Below are 19182 nucleotides of genomic sequence, written 5' to 3' on the forward strand. Positions count from 1 at the left end.
GTCGGTGGCCAAACGAGATGAAACATAATCACGCATTCATATTTCATGAGTCGACCAAGGCTGAGACTGTTTGAGTGCAGCTGAAATACTGACCTGAGGAAGAGAAAGTGAGGGAGGAACATGAGGGAGGGAAAGAGATGTAGGCATGGAGAAGTGGCAGAGGATGGAAAGGAGGAGGAGTGGAAGAGGTGTGAGAGAGAGAAAGAGAGAAAGAAAGCGAGAGAGGGAGAGAGGGAGGATGGACGGGTGGTAAAAGGTGACAGTGGGTGCTGTAACCAAGAAACTGGCAAGAGTGTGAGCAAAAGGAGAAACGGAGAGGGGGACACGGGGTGACAGAGAGTCCTAGACAAAGAAAGAGAGAGAGAGATAGAGAAATAACGAGAGAGGTGGATAAACAGCCCGAGTGAGGGAGGAGGAGTACAGGGGTGGGAGACGGGGAGGGTGTTGAGTGAAGCACTGTGTTTATCAGTGTTCAGAATGTACTGTGCTGTAGATTTGTCTGTAAATGTCATCTCCTCTGCTTAGGTTACAATGGAGTATGCTCACACAGCCACACACACACACACACACACACACACACACACAGGAAAATCAAAGAGGAGAAGCTATTTGTCCACCCTATACTTAATCACTGAATCACGCTTATTTGTCTGTCAGTTTCTCCCCTCCTCCCTCGGGAGCTTCTCCTCTCATCCGCTCTTTGATTCCTTCTCTTCTCACACTCATCATCTCTCTCCAAGCTGTTCCTTCCCTGTGAAGAGCCCGGGGGTTGGTGAAGAGCTCTTCAACTCAACAAGAAATACAGACATCGGAAAATGATAGATGGTGTAGTGGATGAATGCCAAAGCAGATGACAGCGAGGCAGAGGCAACTGCAGACAGACAAGATATGAAATAGCAATCGCACAAGCCCCCCCACCCACTCCCACCCCTCTCCGCCCGCCTCCCACCCGGAGGAGATTGCCCTATTGTCAGGTTTAAGTCTAAGCGTGAGAAAAAGTCGTGCTGGTCTAGTCTGGCGTTCCTCAGACAGGACGGGATGTTGCTGTGTTTCCTGAATGCAGAGGCTCAGCATCCAGCGCAGAGGCTCCAACAGCTTCTCTCTCCGGCTCTTATCAGGCGGAGCAGAGTGGTCTTCCTGAACTTGCCAGAGAATTGCCAGTGGAAGGAGGAGAAATCCTGTTTGTAAATCACACCGCGGGGACATTGTTTACTCTGTTTTGCTACCACTGTCTCATCCTGTTGACAAGGCAGGGCAACGGTGTGTAACAGCATGCTCAAAAGCACACAAAGAGACACATGCACAAGCCCTCCGTCCCCATTCCCCAGGTGTCAGCATTAAGGAGGGCAAAAGAGGAGATACACTTCACCTCCCATGTGTGACGCAACACACACACATGCATGCACCTATAAGACAACATGAAAGCCTTATCAGCGGCACATGAGGAAGCAGCATGTCTCCGTGTCCAGAGTGACAGGATGTGGGGCTGGGCATGACGACACCGGTCCTCACCAACCAGCCCAGGCATGCAGGACAGTTAATGAAGTGAAATATTTTACATATCTGATAGGACCATATCTCTAATCAGCTCCGAGGCAGCTGATATGAGATGGGGCTGTGGGTCAGTGTGTGTGTGTGTGTGTATGTGTGTGTGTGTGTGTGCAGGGAGATTAGGTGAGCTACAGTTGGTTGGCTGCACTTCAGTGGGTAGACACTAAAGAGGAAAAGAGTTTCACGCTTCATGTGAGAGTGACAACAAAACAGGATACAGGTTCACATTCTAATTCTATATATAGATTTGCTGTTTTTGTTTGTTTTCTAGTTATTCCAACTTACTAAATGGGTTTTGTTTGCAAGTCTCTGATCTCAAGCCTGCATATCTCAGCAGAAATACATAGAGTAGAAATGTTTACTATTATGTGTTTATGACCAAAATTTAAAGTTTAAGATGCAAAAGTGACAATCCTTTAAAAAAAAAAAAAAAAAAAAATTAAATACTACAGTGTGCATTTCACCTGATTTTTCATCAAACCACCTCGATATGCTCAGCAGTACCATCCCTTGACAACTGAGTGTGAATTTCCTGTTTTCTAATCGGTAACTGACGCTGTTACATTTAACCGGTCAATTCAAGGGATCTAATTATCATAAAGGGCTAATTAGAAAAGTACCCGTGATTGACGTAAAAGGACACGTTGATGCGAGCCACTCTGCTCTCGCGCCTCTCTCGAATCGTAGGACGCGGATTTGATGTCACAGCGGCAGTGGCTGTGGCGGTCTCCAAGGCAACGCCGCGTGCTGCAGTGACGCCAGCCCGGCTCGTGGTGAGTGGGCGTGACCCACTCCTTTAGCCCCCCCCCTTCTCCGTCCGTGTGGGCGGCCCCGTGCAGAAGAGAGCGAGCGAAACACGACACCCCGAGGTCGGGGCACGGGGGGAGGAGAGAGAGAGTAGCACCGAGTAGTGTGTGAGTGAGTAGAGGAATAAAAAACTCTGTAAAGAAAGCGAGAGCTCCTCTATAATTTGTGATTCTGTCAAAGAAGTAAGCTTTTCGGCGACGATATGTCAAACAGCGACGAAGATGCGGTTGAAACGGAGTAAACAACGACCGGACAGTTAGCGAAAGTACTTGTAAACAGAGAAAGCGTTTTCGGCTCGACTCGACTCAGGACGGTTGATCGTTTTCCGCTGCAACTTGAGCTGATTTCGGCGCTGCTGCGGGACGAACAGCGAAGTCCCGACCGTCCAACTCGGTGACCAGCAGCCCGTCGGCTGGCAGCGAGACGGAGAGCCGAGACCGCCGTGGCTTGACAAGAGAGCCGACGAAGCAGCCAGCAAAGTTTGCCCCGTGTCTTTTTCCATAGTTTTCCAGATTGGGAGCAAGAGGAAGAGGCCGAAAAGACTGACTTTTTTCTCTCCACAAGTAACTTGTGGAATTCACCCAGTTTAGCAAACTTTAGCGTCTTAGCTATCCTGCCAGCTACTTTCATCAAAACACAATGAAAACACCTGGAGAAAGTGGTAAGTTTGCGCAAATTTGAATCTATGGCTGTATCCACCATTGTCTTTCCTGTTAACTTGCAGTGGTGGTTGTTGTTGTCGTCGGTAAAGCTGACAATGATAACTTTGCGAATTTAACTGTTAGCCTGATAGTTAACATTAGTTTCCACTCGAGCGAGAGCAGGACAGGGTGCATGCTATGTCGTTCTCAGCATGGGTGCAATGGTCTGTGGCTTAGATTACATATGAAAATCTGGTGCAGGTTATTACTGTACTCCGATTCGAGAGGAAGTGGTTAGCTACTGTACAGTTGTTTCAGCGTATCTAGCGACATCCTCTGTATCACCCTGACAACCTAATTTCACCATCAGCACCTCTCCGAATTCATACTGAAAATCCTAGAAACACTCGTGCTTCTGTGTGTATGGGTGTGTGAGAGAAAAAGAAAGTGTGTGTGTGAGAGAGGGAGAGAGAGACAGAAAGAGACGGACGTGTTGGTACTTGAAGAGTTTTCTCCTCCTGGCGGTGGTGGTGGAGTGACTGGGTCTAGCCAGGTATACTGAGTTAGTTAGTTAATGTGAAAGCAAGCAACATAAATTAGCCAGGAAGGCCTGTCACCATACTGAAGTGAGACCAGGGGGGTTTCCAGAAGTCGGTCAGCTGTGTGTGTGTGTGTGTGTGTATGTGTGTCTGTATTTGCGCGTGCGTGTAATTCCTGAAATGCTTGCATAAGTTTGTTCTTGCTCCCCTCTCTTGAAGACAGTGCATTTCTCTTCAGAAAATGAGGAAGTGCAAGTACCACCATTTATGCCAGCTGTGCACTTTATCATTTAAGTGGCACAATAATAAACCGTTTGCCTGTCATGATTCAGGCTTTAAGTGACGCCAAGTACCTCTAATGTCCCTCTGGGCTCAGAATGAGAACGAGTTTTTTTTTTTTTTTTTTTTTTTTTGCTACGGGAAAAATACAGTGTCTTTCTGAGTAGTGGTTGGTAAGAGTTTGGCATAGGGCCATGTGTCTGATTGACTGGCTGACAAACTGTGTGGGACCCCTTCCACTCTGGGCCCTGCCCCTCCCCCACCCCATCCCGTCCTGACTCCCGCTGCATCCAGCCTGCTGCCTCTCCGCCACATTCCTGCACACCCCCTCTTTGCAGCAGGCCTGAGGAGGGGGGCATGACATCACACCACATCCCACCACAAGTAGCCCTTTTTTTTTTTTTTTTTTTTTTTTTTTTTACAAGAAACCCTTGGTGTGTGTGGTAGCAGACAGTGTGCACTGTTCTGGGAATGTACTAAAAATCGATTGTGCTTTGATTATGTGTTAGTTGGCGCATGTGTTTGTGTAGTACATGTTTACGGTCCCTGCAGTGAATGCACCAATCATTGGCTGAGCTTCAGCTGTAGTTTTCTCCTGTCTGATTGGTATTCGTGTGTGCTGCCATTCTTCTCCCTGTTGCTTAACATTTTAACTGTGTTGGTAAACACAATGGCATTATCTAACAACAAATCTGATCTTATAACAGGGCCTTTAAATAGTTGAATTATTGAGCTGGTTAATCCTTGACACTGTCTTCACCCCCCAGCCCCTACCCACTGTTACTGTGTATGCAATCAGATCACTGGTTTTAACCCTTACCCTGTTCATTCAGAGCGAGAACATTTGCAGAATGAAAATGGATATAAATAGTGCTTGTGTATCTATAGGATAAAAAATGTAATCATCCTTCTCCGGGATACTTGGCGATGCAGGATTATGTCTGGTAACATAAGCTGCTCCATCTCTGGAGCCTACCTCCATTCTCTCCATTACTGGACACTTCCCCAGCTCTCTGTTTTCCACAGTCACTTCATTAAGGCTGAAATGTAGTTCTGTGTCCAAGTGAGGACGTAGCTTGCTTGCAGTATCTACATTGGTGCCAGCATTTTATAGTCCTGCATAGATGGTCAAAACCCTGGATGACACTGTCAAATTTTTATTATGTCCATATTTACAAAACAAGAAATAAAGGCGAAGTGGGTCAGCAGACCAGTCACAGTTCTTGATTTCTTGTGACACCCCTTGCACAGTTAAATTTTTGGAAAGGCCCACATACCTAGCAGCATAAACACATAAGCACGATATGACAAAACTTGAGTGCCAGACTATCAGTCAACCTATAGTCCGAGCAGATGATAAAAATTCTGTTGCGTTCAAGAACTGGCATGTTGAAATAGGAAATGGCTGGGCTAATGGTGGTATCTGATCCTGTGCTTGTGTCCTCAAAAAGTATCCTATTCATTTCCACTTCTATCCAATCAGTGCTGTTTACCTGTGTCTTTGTTGGTAACTGATTTAGTCTCGGGAATCAGTTACTGGCTAACTGTATTCTAGAGGTTTCATTAGTCAGCTGATCGGCAATTGGTACGCAGTATCTCCTCTTTCCGTTCCACAGGCCTATCTAGTTTTGTGTGTGGCTCAAAGGTTGTGCTAATGATTGGTTGTGCTAATGTCCTGGTGATAAGCACCCGCACAAAAGAATAATCTGCCTACTGTACTCTTTCCTCTGTCTCTATCTCATATGTCATTAACACCCTGGCCACACACACGCTTTACTCCCCAGCTTTTGTGGCTTTCAGTCGTTTTCCTCTTTCCCTCTCCAAGAGTTGCCATTTTTCTTCTGCCACCTCTCTCTTTTTTTCTCTCTGACGGGATAAGGACTGGTGTGTGTCTTTGTGTGATGGAGGTGGATGGTGGGACCCCTGGCTCTAGAGTGGCTATTGTGTGTGTGTGTGTGTGTGTGTGTGTGTGTGTGTGTGTGTGTGCGTGGAGTAGGGGACAATAGAGGGAGCGGGGCAGGCCTTGGGGTTGATTGTGTGTGGACTTGTGGGGCCGGGGACCTCTCATTGTACTCATAATGGTGCAGAGCAGCTCATAGTTTGGTGGCGCTTTTGACAAGTGAAGAGACTGCACTTCTGCATGTGTGTGAAAGACAATTTATGTGTATGTGTGTGAGGGGGAGAGTAAGAGAAAGAAAGAGGGAGGGAGGTGTGGGCATCGTAGCTTATTTTTCATCAGTTATTCAAGTGCATAGCTTAATGACAATTGTTTTCCTTTCTTTGTGTTAAAATGCAGCACAGAGTCCCCTGCTTCCTCACAGTCCCCAGAGCAGCCAGCAGTGATCACAGAGACACACACACACACACTGTCACAACCCTGACAGAAGGGTCGGTGATGAGTTAGGGACTGCGAGCGAAAGTTTTACCATTTCCTGGTGCAAGTGTGTGCGTATGCTTTTTAATCTCAAACACACACCGTTGTGCCGATAAGCGCAGCGATTAGCCTTATCTATGAAAACTCCCTCACAGTGCTGACCACAACAAAACCACTAACTCCCATTATCCCAAAACAGTTTTACAACCTGGTTTATGGGACAGTGGCTCATTCTGATTAGGCTTAGCCAATGTAGTTTCACTCTGAAACACATTTTGAGTTCCATTCCAACCCACGTCATCAATCATTTGGAACTCCTCACAACTTGGTTGGTGTCAGATGTCCCATGAACATTTTACTTATGATGGAATACTGCTAAAGGTATAATGCAAACAAAGAACAGAGTGAGGATACCATTCAGGAAAAACGGACTGCAAAATTTTAGGAGACCACTATTACAAAAGATTGATTATTTGAAAAAACATTCATTTAAAAAAAAAAGAAAAAGAAAAAAAAAAGAACTCCCACTGCAGAAGCTGCACGGTCCACTTGGCCATGTCAAAACAATTTCACATAAAAGTTTTGTTATGGTCATCTGTGGTGATAAGTTGACAAATGACTTCTGGTAGAGGGGCCTTCAGTTGTGGAAATGTCTGTATTTAGTCAGGAATGTGACCAAAGGGAACAATGCGCTCAGCCACTCGACACTAATGGACCTCCCTACCATTAGCCCTGTGCCGCCCTTGACCAGGGAGACCGGAGAGACCAGAGCCAACAAGGCAGTGTTACCCTTGACCACTTGGCTGCTTCTGACCACTGTACAGCATTGCCGTCTGCCCATTCCATCCCCTCGATATCCACATATTAAACTCAGATCTGCTCATCGATTCCTATAGATTATCTGCCTCTCAAACTGCCTGTTTGATCAGCTGCATGGTTGGGAGGCTGACAACTAAAGAGCCCCATTTAAAACTCACTTTTTACGCTGATAACATGATAGGGCTAAATGTGTCCTCAGGCTGTGTGTGTGTGTGTGTGTGGAGGGGGTGTGCCTGTGTGGTGGGATATGAGCTGGGCCCAGTTTTCCTGTGGTGCTATTGGCTGTTAGTCCTGCCTGACCCCACATTGACAGTATTGGTTATTGGTCAGGGATGCTAATGCTGAAAACCTATGTGTCAGGATTGGACGCATGACTGCCCGTCCGCAGATAATTGTAGTGCATTTGTGGAACATATGTGTGAGTACACACACAAAAACACACACACACATGCACACACATTGCTGCTTTTTATTGGAATTCTTGGACCTCCCACATTCCTGCTTAGAACGTTAATAGTTGCCGGCTGTGTTGCATTACATACAAGGGGAAAACACAACAGTTACTATCTCAGCAAACCTTCCCTAACACACACTCAATCACAGTGACTTGCAAAGGCATGCATACATTCAAGCACACAGGCATACTCTTATCCACACAGACATGTTCTCAATATCTCATTACGTCAATTTGTATAAACATGATTCAAAAATGTTCAAAATGCACATGATAAACCTATCAATTTCCCTCCAAATTTGATCTCGAAATAAATTAATATCAGGTGAAATTATTTTGTGTCCCGCAGTTGAAAAATAACAGGCTGAACCTTTGGTGTGTCTTTGGCTTGGTTGACCTTTGTTGATTGAATGCAGAAATAGCGGAGCGCTCTGCTGGAGAAGGCAACTTCATAAAGCATTTTAAAAATTCCTGTGAGCGATGTTGAGGAAATATGCTGCTTAACTGCAGGGAACTGGCTCACTCTCCCACCGCAGTGTTACAACTTAAAAATGAAAAATCCAAAGGAAGACAGGAAACCAACTTTCCCCACTGGAAATCTGGAGGTTGTCAAGATTAACCCGCGGCTTTGGCTATTTTTGCAGCAAATACAGAGAAACCTCCAAACAAACTTTAAGTAATTGCTAGAAGAATAGGAAGACAAGAAAAAATACCTGTCCTTGGATGCTTCTGATTGTATAGGTTTGTATCAGGCTTACCGAGAGCTACCGGGATATTTAGATCATCTTTTTGTCCGCCAGAAAACATATTGGGAACATGATGGTGGGTTACAGGTTTTTACACAAATAACTTTTTAGTCATCAAACATCTGTTATTTTAAGAGATTGGAAGTAATTCTGACTGTTTTTAAATGAAAAGCAACAGCCATAAAAGAAAAACACACACAGGTCTGTTTTCAAATGGGTATCAAGATCCATTTTGAAAATGCAGCAGGGTGTGGTGGTGTGCATGGATTGACCTGCACTATTCAGCAGCTGTGTGTGTGTGTGTGTGCGCGCGTGTGTGTGTGTGTGTGTATTGTAATATAATATGGGGAGTTTACAGAGCTGCATTGTTACAGAGGTGACTCAGTATGAGGCGTAGAAAGGCATGTTTTTGTAAAGGAATATCAAGCAAAGTGTGTGTGTGTGTGTGTGTGAGAGAGAGAGAGAGAGAGTGTTACAGGAGGGCAGCTGTACAATGTATCAGAGAGAGAGTGTGTAAATGTATTATTTGTGAACAAAGCGTGTGTATGTGTTGGTGCTTGTGGGTGTATGTATCACAGCTTCTTGGTGTACACCGTGACGGCGGCGCCACTGAAACTGATCTGAGTCTGATGCAGCACACAAACGCACACACACCTGTGGGGATCAGGTAGCGGATCTCTGTTAGACCGGCAACAGTAAGTCGAATAATCAATTAGCTGCCGACTATTTTGATAACTGATAAATTGTTTTGAGTCATTTTTAAGAAGAAAAATTACAAATTCTCTGATTCATCTCAGATATGAATATTTTCTGGCCTCTTTAAGTCGACCATGACAGCAAGCTAATTATCTTTGGGTTGTGGACTGTTGCTTTGGACAAACACTTGAGGATGGCACCTTGGGCTGTAGGAAAATTGTGGTGAACATTTTTCACCATTTCCTTACACAACAGATTAATCAATAATGAAAATAATTGTTAGTTGGAGCTCCGGTCTTTATTCTTCTGATCATTTCAAATGAGAATTTTTATTTCATATCCTCCCAGCGCAATGACCGCTCCTTTGGGTTTGAGTGAAGCCCAGAGTGTCACCTCTCAGCTGATCAGAGTATTATCAGGGTATAAGCTGTCAAGACTGCGACAGCACTTAGTCAGTCACTCAGTCATGCAGCAGGCAGGTTAACTCCTCCTTTACCCTTCCTCCTACCAGGGGGATATTGCAGCGACACTGGTCACACTGCAGTCACCTGGCCTGGCCCCTGGCATGGCCTGCACACACAGACAGAACAGTTTCTCCTAATCCTTTACTTATGGCGCTACACCCAAACGGTGGCTATGTTTGCCAATGGCAGGGCTGGGTCTGGGCGGTGGTGTAATTTATACTTCTAATCTTCTTAGATTAACCCCAGTAATACTGGTCGTGCCGAGGGCATCTTTACAGTAAGGGATCAACACACAGCAGGACTGTACATTCCAGCCAGGATCAGAGCAACAGGATGGGCTCCTCTGCTTAGTTGTTAGCACAGATTGAAGTTAAACTGTATTCAACAGGTACTGCCAAGACACAGGACAACTTTTTTTTTTAACTCTGTTGAAACAGGGCATGTGTGAGCTCTGTGCATGGACACGCTGTCCCCGTCCTGTGTGTAAAATGAATCTGTTGAGTTGATCAGACAAGCCGGCTGTGTTTGTATGGGTTTGCGTGCCCTATGACTGCACAATTGTTTGCAGTCATTGTTTCTGCAATTAATATTGTAGAATACAGCTTTGTAGCAGTATCAATACACACATTTTTGCTTATTATTTAACAGTACTGCTGCCATTAATTACATATATCTGTCTTAGTGATTTGAACAAAACATTTTTCTTCAATTTTGGCATCTTGTATCAGAATTGATTTCCACATGCAGCAGCATTATAAAAGAAACTAAATGTTTCTATTTTGTTAATGTATCATTATGAATTGTTGAAAGTGAAATTACATTGATTTATTGCTGCCTGTGTGTGTGTGTGTGTGTGTGTGTGTGTGTGTGTGTGTGTGTGTGTGTGTGTGTGTGTGTGTGTGTGTGTGTGTGTCACCGAGTGAATGTGTCTGGCAAGGACTGGGCTGTCCTGCCATCCTAGACCCTCTGGTTCTGGCATGAGTGGAGCTCCTAACCCCTCTTTAACCCCTGTGGTCCAGTGCAGTCAGCAGACACTCCCTGCAGAAAGGCAGCAGTGTTTGAATAGTTCCTCTGGCTATTTTTATCTGGGAATCTGCCTCTGTGCTGGACCCAGGGAGTGGGGGAGGAGGGTAAATATCTAATCTAATTTCATAGGATGGGAAGTCACCAAAAGGACTACTGTACCACTTGCATAGTGTCGATACTTTGCGTGTGGGTGAGTGTGTGTGTGTGTGTGTGTGTGTGTGTATGTGTGTGTGGTTGGCTGTTGGGTATTGAAATGCCGTCTGGCGCCAACTTAAACTTTCTCCCTCTTCTCACCCTCCTCCCCTACTCTTCCCGCCCGTTCCCCTCTCTCCCCTCCCCCATTCCTCCCTCTCCTGTCCTCTCTCTTCTCCTTCCCTCTTCCCTCCGACCCATGTAAGGAATGCAAGATCGTGTTTAAAGAGTTTTCTTTTCAACCCGTCTTTCCTCTTCCTATTTCTCTTTCTTTCTCTCTGTCTCTCTTCCTCCTTTGCTCTTTGGCAGTCTTTACCTTGCTTCTCTCCCGCTTTCCATGTACAGACCTGTTCTCATGTACGTCAGCGCGCATTTTGAACTTTGAGCCAACTCATCACATTCTGTGTGTGTGAGTGAGAGAGTTATGTGTACAGTAAGGTAGGGCTCCAGGTATGAATGCCATGTCAGAGGTAAAAAGTACGTCTGCGTGGGAACAAAATGTCCCAAGGGTTTTTGTCACTGAAAAGAATGATTCTTTGCCTCCATTTGGAGACAGTAAACATTTTATTTTACTAAAAAAAAACACAAATGGAACTCTTTCTTTTAACTATCATTTCAGCACAGTCATATAATACACACAGTTGGGCCTCTGTGCTGTTGTGTGTGTGTGTGTGTTCAGGCGTGTGCAGACGTCACTTAATCACCAGCTAAGAAAGCCTCCCTGATAGGGATAGCAGTAGAAAACTGTGTGCACGCGTGTGTGTCTGTGCATGTGTGTGTGTGTGTCTGTGTGTGTGTGTGTGAGGAGATAAGTGGAAAGCGGACATCCTCTGCCTTTTATCAGCTGTGACTAGTTGATCTAATTTTGTCCTTCTGGACAGCCCAGTACGTAAGCATAGCCTTTTGTGCCTGAGATTTAGAAACACAGGCTCACACTGTCTCAGTCCTAGTTGAACCAAACGAGAGCTAACCTACCTCTTGTACTTGCCAAGTTCCTAGACGAGGCCTGTATTCCTGTGGGACAAAATGTTGCTCTTAAGCTACTCTGGCTTTTCAGCTTAATGGAACCTCTCTATATTGTGCGTTTATGTATGTATGTAAGGGTGTGTGTGCTAGTATTTTAATTTGGTACAGATCTGTGTGTGTTTGTGTGCACACAGATGCACGTGTCCCTGTGGAGTGAAACCTTTTTAAGCATCGATTGACTCCCCCATCCCACCATCCTCTTCGCCCTCTCGCTATCATTTCTGTGTCACCAATCCATGGACCAATACCCCAGTGGCAGCTCCTCTTCCATTAGGCTGCCCCTCCTCTCTCTTTCTCGCTCGCTCCATCTCTCTCCTCCATGTCACCTCGCCTCCTCCTTCTCTTTTCTGTCTTTCTTCCTCCTGAAGTTGTTTTTCTAAACACACACCCGATCAGAAGCTAAGTTGTTTGCCCCGTAACAACCTTGGCTGGTAAAATCCCAAACTCTTCAGTCAGTCCGACTGATTTACCAGCCAGACAGAAAAAGAAATAGTCTAGAAATAGCTGGAAATCGCTGACAAAATTTATCTGCATTTGGGTTGGGTCTGGTATTATTTTCCCCAAAATAGCAATACAAACTCAAAATAGGAGCCCAAACTCTCAGACTTGAAGAACTGGCATCGACAGCAGGTTAGCCTCAGTGCGCATAGCATTTCGAGCATATGTCCTCACACTAACACACACATACACACTCACACTCACGTCTCCATCAGGCCCTGGGCTCATTCCAGGATGTGGACAGAATAAAGTGTGGTGGATTGCTCTCACAGCAGGACAAACATTAGACTCTATTTTTACCCACTGGTCATCGTCTTCTTTAAATGTTCATAAGACTTCCTTCCTCCAGGACAGTGGCTTGCTCTCCAGGTGTTTCTCTCTCTCTCTCTCTCTCTCTCTCTCTCTCTCTCTCTCTCTCTGTGTGTATGTGTGTGTGTGTGTGTGTGTGTGTGTGTGTGTGTGTGTGTGTGTGTGTGTGTGTGTGTGCGCGTGCGTGCGTGTGTGCGTTTGCGTGCGTGTGTTTGTGTGTGTGTGTGTGTGTGTGGTGTGTTGGCCTGAGAGAGACTGAATAATACATTCGATCATTGGAAAGGTATTTATAGGAAAGCAGTGTTTAAACTTTAATGACAAAGCCGGCCATCAGTGCTGCATAGCATATAGCATATCCTCCTACACACACACACACAGAGCTGGAAACAGGCCCATCTCATCACTTATTTCTCAGGGAGTTTGTCCATAAGCTAGCATGCCATCCCTTCCTATACGCTATGCCACTCTCCTGTTATGGCTTCATCCCCAGCCTTTTAGCGCCTTGACCCGTACATCGTCTCTCTGATTTTGCCATTTGACCCACTAAACATCAACCAGTGTTTTGACTCAGACCCATCATGAGCTGCATCCCCAGTGGGACTGAGCATAGTCACTCCACTGCACGGTTTTACCCAGCATTAGTCATGCAATATAATTGTCTATTTTTTATATATATATATTTCAGTTTTAGTGGCTTTTTCATGCTGTTGTCTAATCATTTCTCTTCTTTTTCTCGTATTTGTGAAGAGTGTAATTTCTAAAACTGTCTGGGGGGTCATTACCTGAAATTTGCTATTCGTAAAGCATGTCTAAAACATGAATGATTCATTCTGTAAAAGTGTTACATTTTGTCAGTCTATCATTTTGCCCAAACATGTACTTAACAGCACAAATTTTTTTGCAACAAAAACTTTTTATGTTTAGGCTGTTTGTTCCTGTCTAGGCTGCTCTTATTTCACACTGTTTACATGTAATCTCACATGTAGCACCACTCCTCGTAACACATCGCATTAAGAAATTACGTATTTTAATGCTTACATATAAACAAGCGACTGTTGCCTACTGATATGGTTTGTGGCATTTTTTTGGTCCAGTTTGAGAGTTCGTAATTTGCTGAGAAACTGGAGAAAAAATTCCATCTTCCATGCAAATTATTTATCAAATGTCATGGGGGAAAGTGTATCCTGGTGACTCAGTGGGCCAGTAAAAGTAAAATTAACTGTGTAATTGTGATATGGTGGGTTCAAATCTTGGTCATGACCTGTACTGCATGTTGTCCACTCTCCCTCTTCCCCATCTTTTGTATATGCTGCCCAATAAGGGAGAAGTGTCTTAAAATAATCATAAAACAACGCAGGGTGGAATAGAAATAATGAAATATGCAGAGGGACTCAGGGCTAAAATATACGGTGCCAGCAGTTGTCCTTTTAATAGAGACATGTTTATAAAAAAAATCCCTCAAAGGGTCAAGTACAGAAATGCACAGAGCATAACACTTTTCTCAAGTGGCTCTGGATTCAAGCATGAGCTACCATTTAAGACATTTAAGTACAAGAAATATGTGTGTGCATCTCTGCCTTTGAAACCTTCCCCCTTCATCTCCCTGGAGCTCAGCGATGTGCCCGCCATCTCTTTGTGCTTCCTCTTGTTCTGTCATCCTTTTCTCTTGGTTTCTGTGCATTACAATTGAAATATCTTTTTACCCTTTTTTCCCAATCACTCTCTATCCTCCACATCCATCCTAAATGTTTACATTCTTCTTCTCAGCTGGTTGATTGAAGATGGCATCAGGATTTAGCAGCTTGCCCTGCCCCTTGTGTATGTGTGTGTGTGTGTGTGTGTGTGTGTGTGTGTGTGTGTATGCCATGCTAGTGCTTCTGTACAGTAGCCCTGCCCTTGGTCACAATAGTTTTTGTCCATGTCCATTTTTAGCATCAGACGTGGCCCAGTGAAATTATGTAACAACCAGCCAGTTGAATGTGGGTGGGCACATACACACACACACACACACACTCACTCATATGTACATGCGCACACACCGTGATTGTTGTTCTAGGGGATTAAAGCTTTTGATGAAGAGAACAGTGAGCTAGATCCCCTGACCAGTCATATGGGATGGAGGGAGGGAAAGTAAGGAAGAGTGGATCTGGAGCAGTGGAAGGATTTAGGAAGCAATAGGGAAGGAGGGAAAGACGGTGAACTGAAAAGGACACCCCCGCCCCCAAAAAAGTAAATAAAATAAATAAAAGCATGACTGAGGGAGAGAAAGATGGACAAATAGTGCTTGTCCAGAGGGCCTGGTAAGAGGCTACTGAGAGAGAAAGGCACTTAACTTAGACCCCATTAAACAGAAATCCTAGCTCAGGTAATAATGTGTGTCTGATGAAAAAAGCAAATCTGGTCTGTAGTGCTGCGAGTCGAGGGGTTCGAGGGCACATCACATCAGTAACAGCGTTCAGCGCACATCTGAAAAACACAGTTATTTGAAAGTGATGGCAACACAAAAAAATAAAAATCTAAAGCAGAGATGAGCTATGTTTGTAGGCGAACAGATTTCATCACCATATTTTGCTCCACCATACCGCGTCTGTTTTTAAACTGCCAGCATGCTTATCTGTGGTAAATAATACAACTTTGTATACATGTTACCGGGGAAACGGGAGCCCCCGGTGCACGCAGCACCTTCAGCTCAGCCAAGAAACGTCAATCAAAATGTTACACCCCTGACTGCAGGCTAGAGGAAGAGTGGAAAAATGAATTAGGATTGCCTTAACCATAATTTATGTGATTTTTTTTTTCCCTCGGCCACGCAAACATACCCAGCAACACACACACATGCACTGATACACACACTAGGGCCTTTGTAGACTCTGACACATGCACTTTCTCAGTCACACCTCACACACAGCAGCCTCTCCAGCTTGCCCCCAGCTAGCAATCTCACCGTGTGTGTGTGTGGGTGTTGTGTTAGAAGGGTTATTGTGCTTGTCTGGCCCAAGTATTAGCTGTTTGTTGCACAAAGGTACACTCTCCCCCTTAGGTTAGTTGTTAGAGGGGGAAGAGTGCAGAGGTGTGTGTGTGTGTGTTTGACTCATTCATACGAACATTGTGAATGCATCAGCGTGTTTCTGTAAGTTCGGTATGACATCTATTATCTGTGTGTGTGTGTGTGTGTGTGTGTGTGTGTGTGTGTGTGTGTGTGTGATCAGGTCTGGCATTGTGGAAGTGTAACAGTAAGCCAGTTCAGTTGTTTCTTAATGGGGAATCCCCCTGCTACCTTACACCATGGACGGCTGATCTGAGCCCTTTTGAATCAGTGTTAAAGAACAATAGTTTTTGTGTGTGTATGTGTGTTTGTGTGTGAGCTTTGTCTTTTTTGAAAAGTAACTGACGAGCATCATCAGTGTATGCACACACATACGCACATACACTTGCATACACACATGCAGAGTGAGGTAGCGCCTCATGTTATGTGTTCTACAGAGCGGAGGTAATCGGTGTGTGTACACTCAGCTCTTACATAACACCATCCAAGCAGTACACTGACTGAGGGGAGAAAGTTCATTGCTCTCTCTCTCTCTCTGTCTCTCTCTCTGTCTCTCTCTCTCTCTCTCTCTCTCTCTCTCTCTCTCTCTCTCTCTCTCTCTCTCTCTCTCTCTCTCTTTCTCTCTGTTTGCCACTCAGTCTTTTATCTCTGTGAGCTTGCTTCCTTCCCCATCTCTCATTTGTTTCTCTATTTATCCAGTTCCTCCCTACCCGTCTCTTTCTCCCTCTTTCTGTAGCTCTGTCTCTTTCTCTTTCTTCTGGTCTCTCTGTCTTACACACTTATAGTATTAGAAGTAGATTTATGATGTTGTTTTCAGTTTTAAAAAGCTTTTTTTTTTTTTATAGGAGGCTGCTTTTACCAGCAAAACATGAGTGATGAGTAGAAGGTCAGGCCTAAATTGTACATTTTGTCATCACAGTTTGATGGATTTGGAAATGTGTATAAATTAGATAGATGTACTTAACCAACATACCCATTGAAAAATCAGTGCTTTTATTGGGAGAAGAGGATTATAATTACAAATTTATGGTATATAACATTATAAATTCATGATGTATCATGCTCACTGGTTTCCCTGTCAGCTGCAGCAGTAATTGTTGGGGTCATTGAGGTTAGAGGAAGATAATTTAGCTGTAATTTTGCTTCATGGATTTCACTTCCTGTAAATTTACTTACTGAAGTCTTGTAAAATGTCTTTTTTTTTTTCTTCATATTTCTTCACAAATAATTGTGCAAGTGATACAACTTTGGTGACCTGCTGGTGCAATTTGCAAGCTAAGCAGACTATAACCTAGCCAGCAGCAATCTGCCCCTTGAAGTTAGGGGTGGGGAAAAAAATCAGTTCACTTAAATGTCGTGGTTCTTTTTTTAAAAAAAACGATTCCTTCAAAGATTGCAATAAATCATACTACATAATTACAGTACTTAGAAATCACAATATGCAGTGCTTAAATACTTAAATATTTGTTGTGGACTGTTTTTGGAAATATTACTAATGATATATAGTCTCCAAAAGTGACTGATTCAACTTTTTTTTATTTGTGGAAAAAAAGCAAACAAATATTGCAATTAATCATAATATCAAATCGTAATACTTGTAATTCACAGTGATCCCAGCCTCATAAGCATATTAAATGTATATTGAATCAAGATTATGAGCACTGTGTCATTCAGGTAGTTCAGGCTATCATTAAGCCAGGTGTTATCATGAGGCATAGAGATCATCTTGTCTGGTTTTATGCAAGAATGGTACAGAGGTCTCGTTTATACTGGTTAAATTGTTATGATGCAAAAATATACAAGCACATATTTTACCCCTATTTTAATCTCACCTTTTTGAATCTGTGTTTGTATGTAATCTAAGCATGACGTAAACAAATCAATACTTAACACAACGCAAACTATCTTTTCATATCAGGCTCGCTGCAGTTCACTTCAGTATGGGGCCACCATAACTTTGGGTTATGGAACATGAAAAAGTTTGAAAAACCTCAGGTCTACACACAGGCCAGGGCAGGTGTATGTGTGTGCGCTGCTGAGTTCAGTGTGCAGTAGAGCAGACTGGCTACCGCTCTCTGGATGGGTGGGTGGTATTATATAGTACAGTAGAGTACATACAGTAGGCCTCCATGGAGCTTGGTCATCCTGTAAGGTCAACTGCTTCGGGGCTTCATACCACACACCTCTCTCGTTCTCCCCTGGTTTTACTTTGTCTATCTCTCTCTTTCTCTCTGTGAGGTTACATCATCATCACTCTCTCTCTCTCTCTTTCTCTGTCTCTCTCTCCCTTTTTCTGTCTCTCTGGCTGCCTGGCTCTTGCGTAACGTCCAGCTTTATTTGCTCCATCTGAGGATCCTAATCTCTCCCGCGAGGCAGAGCGAGAGAGCAGGGAAGGAGAAGAGAGAGTAGAGTAGCGGGGTGAGCTGACCTTTCTGTGTGCGCCGCCTCGTTAACTCAATCACTCCACCAATTAATGGGATCTAGAGCAGGGCTCCTGTTTACAGGCACCATCAACGTGATGTTTGAGTGTGTGTGTTTGTGGTTGTAAAAATGGTTTTCATCATTTATGCCTGCAATCTCTTCCATAACTGTATCCGAGTGTGTATGTGTGTGTCCCACCGCCGACTGCAGTGTTGGAGGCGCGTGGTCTCCCCTGGCAGCCCCATGCTAACTAGGGGATAAACAGTGATTATCTACGCTGCCTGGTGAGGGAGCACACGCTGATGGACACACACATACACACATACACACACCCACTGGGGGAGACCATGATCCATGATGATGTACACATTTGGCTGTTGTGGCCAAATGTGTTCAAGTTGATGAGTGGAGAACCATGCGCTTGCTTGGCAGCGGTCTGACGATACACACTACTGCTGTAACACACACATACACACGTACACACTCTCTTGGGCAAAACAAGCGCAAATTCGCCACATAGAGCAACGCTCATTAAAACACACATTATATGATTCTTTCTCTCACTTTTACATTAATGCACAGGCACATAGACAATATGCTGGCTGGCTGGTTGGCAGCAACGCCTGTGTGAGGTGAGTGTTACGTAAGGCTGATCAACGCTGCTTAATCTGCTTTAGGAGGCACACTTAACAAGCTGACCGAGGGGGTTGGGGGGTGGAGGGGGTGAGGAGGAGGAGGTGGCGGCAGAGGGGTGCAAGACAAGGGCAAGCGTGCGGGAATAGGGCTAGGTGGAAAACAGGAGAAAATGAGGAAATGACAGAGGGAAGGGCAAGAGCAGTAGGGGGAGAGGAGAAAGTGGTGACAGGCGGTGACACGGCATGTGTCCCGAGTCCCTGTTTACGACGGGATAAACACACACACACATAAACACGCTGCGCTCTGCCCTCTGTGTTCCCCTTACAGCCCACGGTGACGCAGTGTGGTGATTGCCAGGGTTCTGAGTGTGTGTCTGCCAGTGTGTGTGCACATTTCTGAGTTTTGATGGACATCTGCTCTGCCCAGTGGAGGTGAAGAAGGGCAGTGTCACGCCACACCAGTCAAGACAATACATGTCAGTGTTTGTGACAGTTGTTCACAGTGGACCGGAGGTTCGATGTTGCATTGAAGAGTTCAGACCACTCCATTGTTTGTTACGTTATGCCCCCATGTGCAAGGAGCATTATCACACTGGCACTGTTAAACACCACATCTCATACACTGCAATGTCTTATTAGTTAGTTACCTTTATTAGCTG

The 19182-nt window shown here is 44.6% G+C and overlaps 1 protein-coding gene across 2 annotated transcripts in view; it reads left to right on the forward strand.

The window, feature by feature from the left end:
• The first annotated feature begins 2428 nt into the window (after positions 1 to 2428).
• The window catches only part of erfl3 (Ets2 repressor factor like 3), a 54576-nt gene continuing 37822 nt past the window's right edge, over positions 2429 to 19182 (forward strand). Inside the window, exon 1 of one of the 2 annotated variants that reach the window (XM_030073001.1) lies at positions 2429 to 3019. In XM_030073001.1, the coding sequence (XP_029928861.1) occupies positions 2998 to 3019 (22 nt within the window). In that variant the 5' untranslated portion in view covers positions 2429 to 2997. Of the gene's footprint in view, positions 3020 to 8855; positions 8906 to 19182 lie in introns of those variants that run through there. The other variant, XM_030073002.1, reaches the window with a different exon arrangement.

Source organism: Myripristis murdjan, chromosome 16, assembly GCF_902150065.1.
Source record: "Myripristis murdjan chromosome 16, fMyrMur1.1, whole genome shotgun sequence".
Lineage (NCBI taxonomy): Eukaryota > Metazoa > Chordata > Actinopteri > Holocentriformes > Holocentridae > Myripristis > Myripristis murdjan.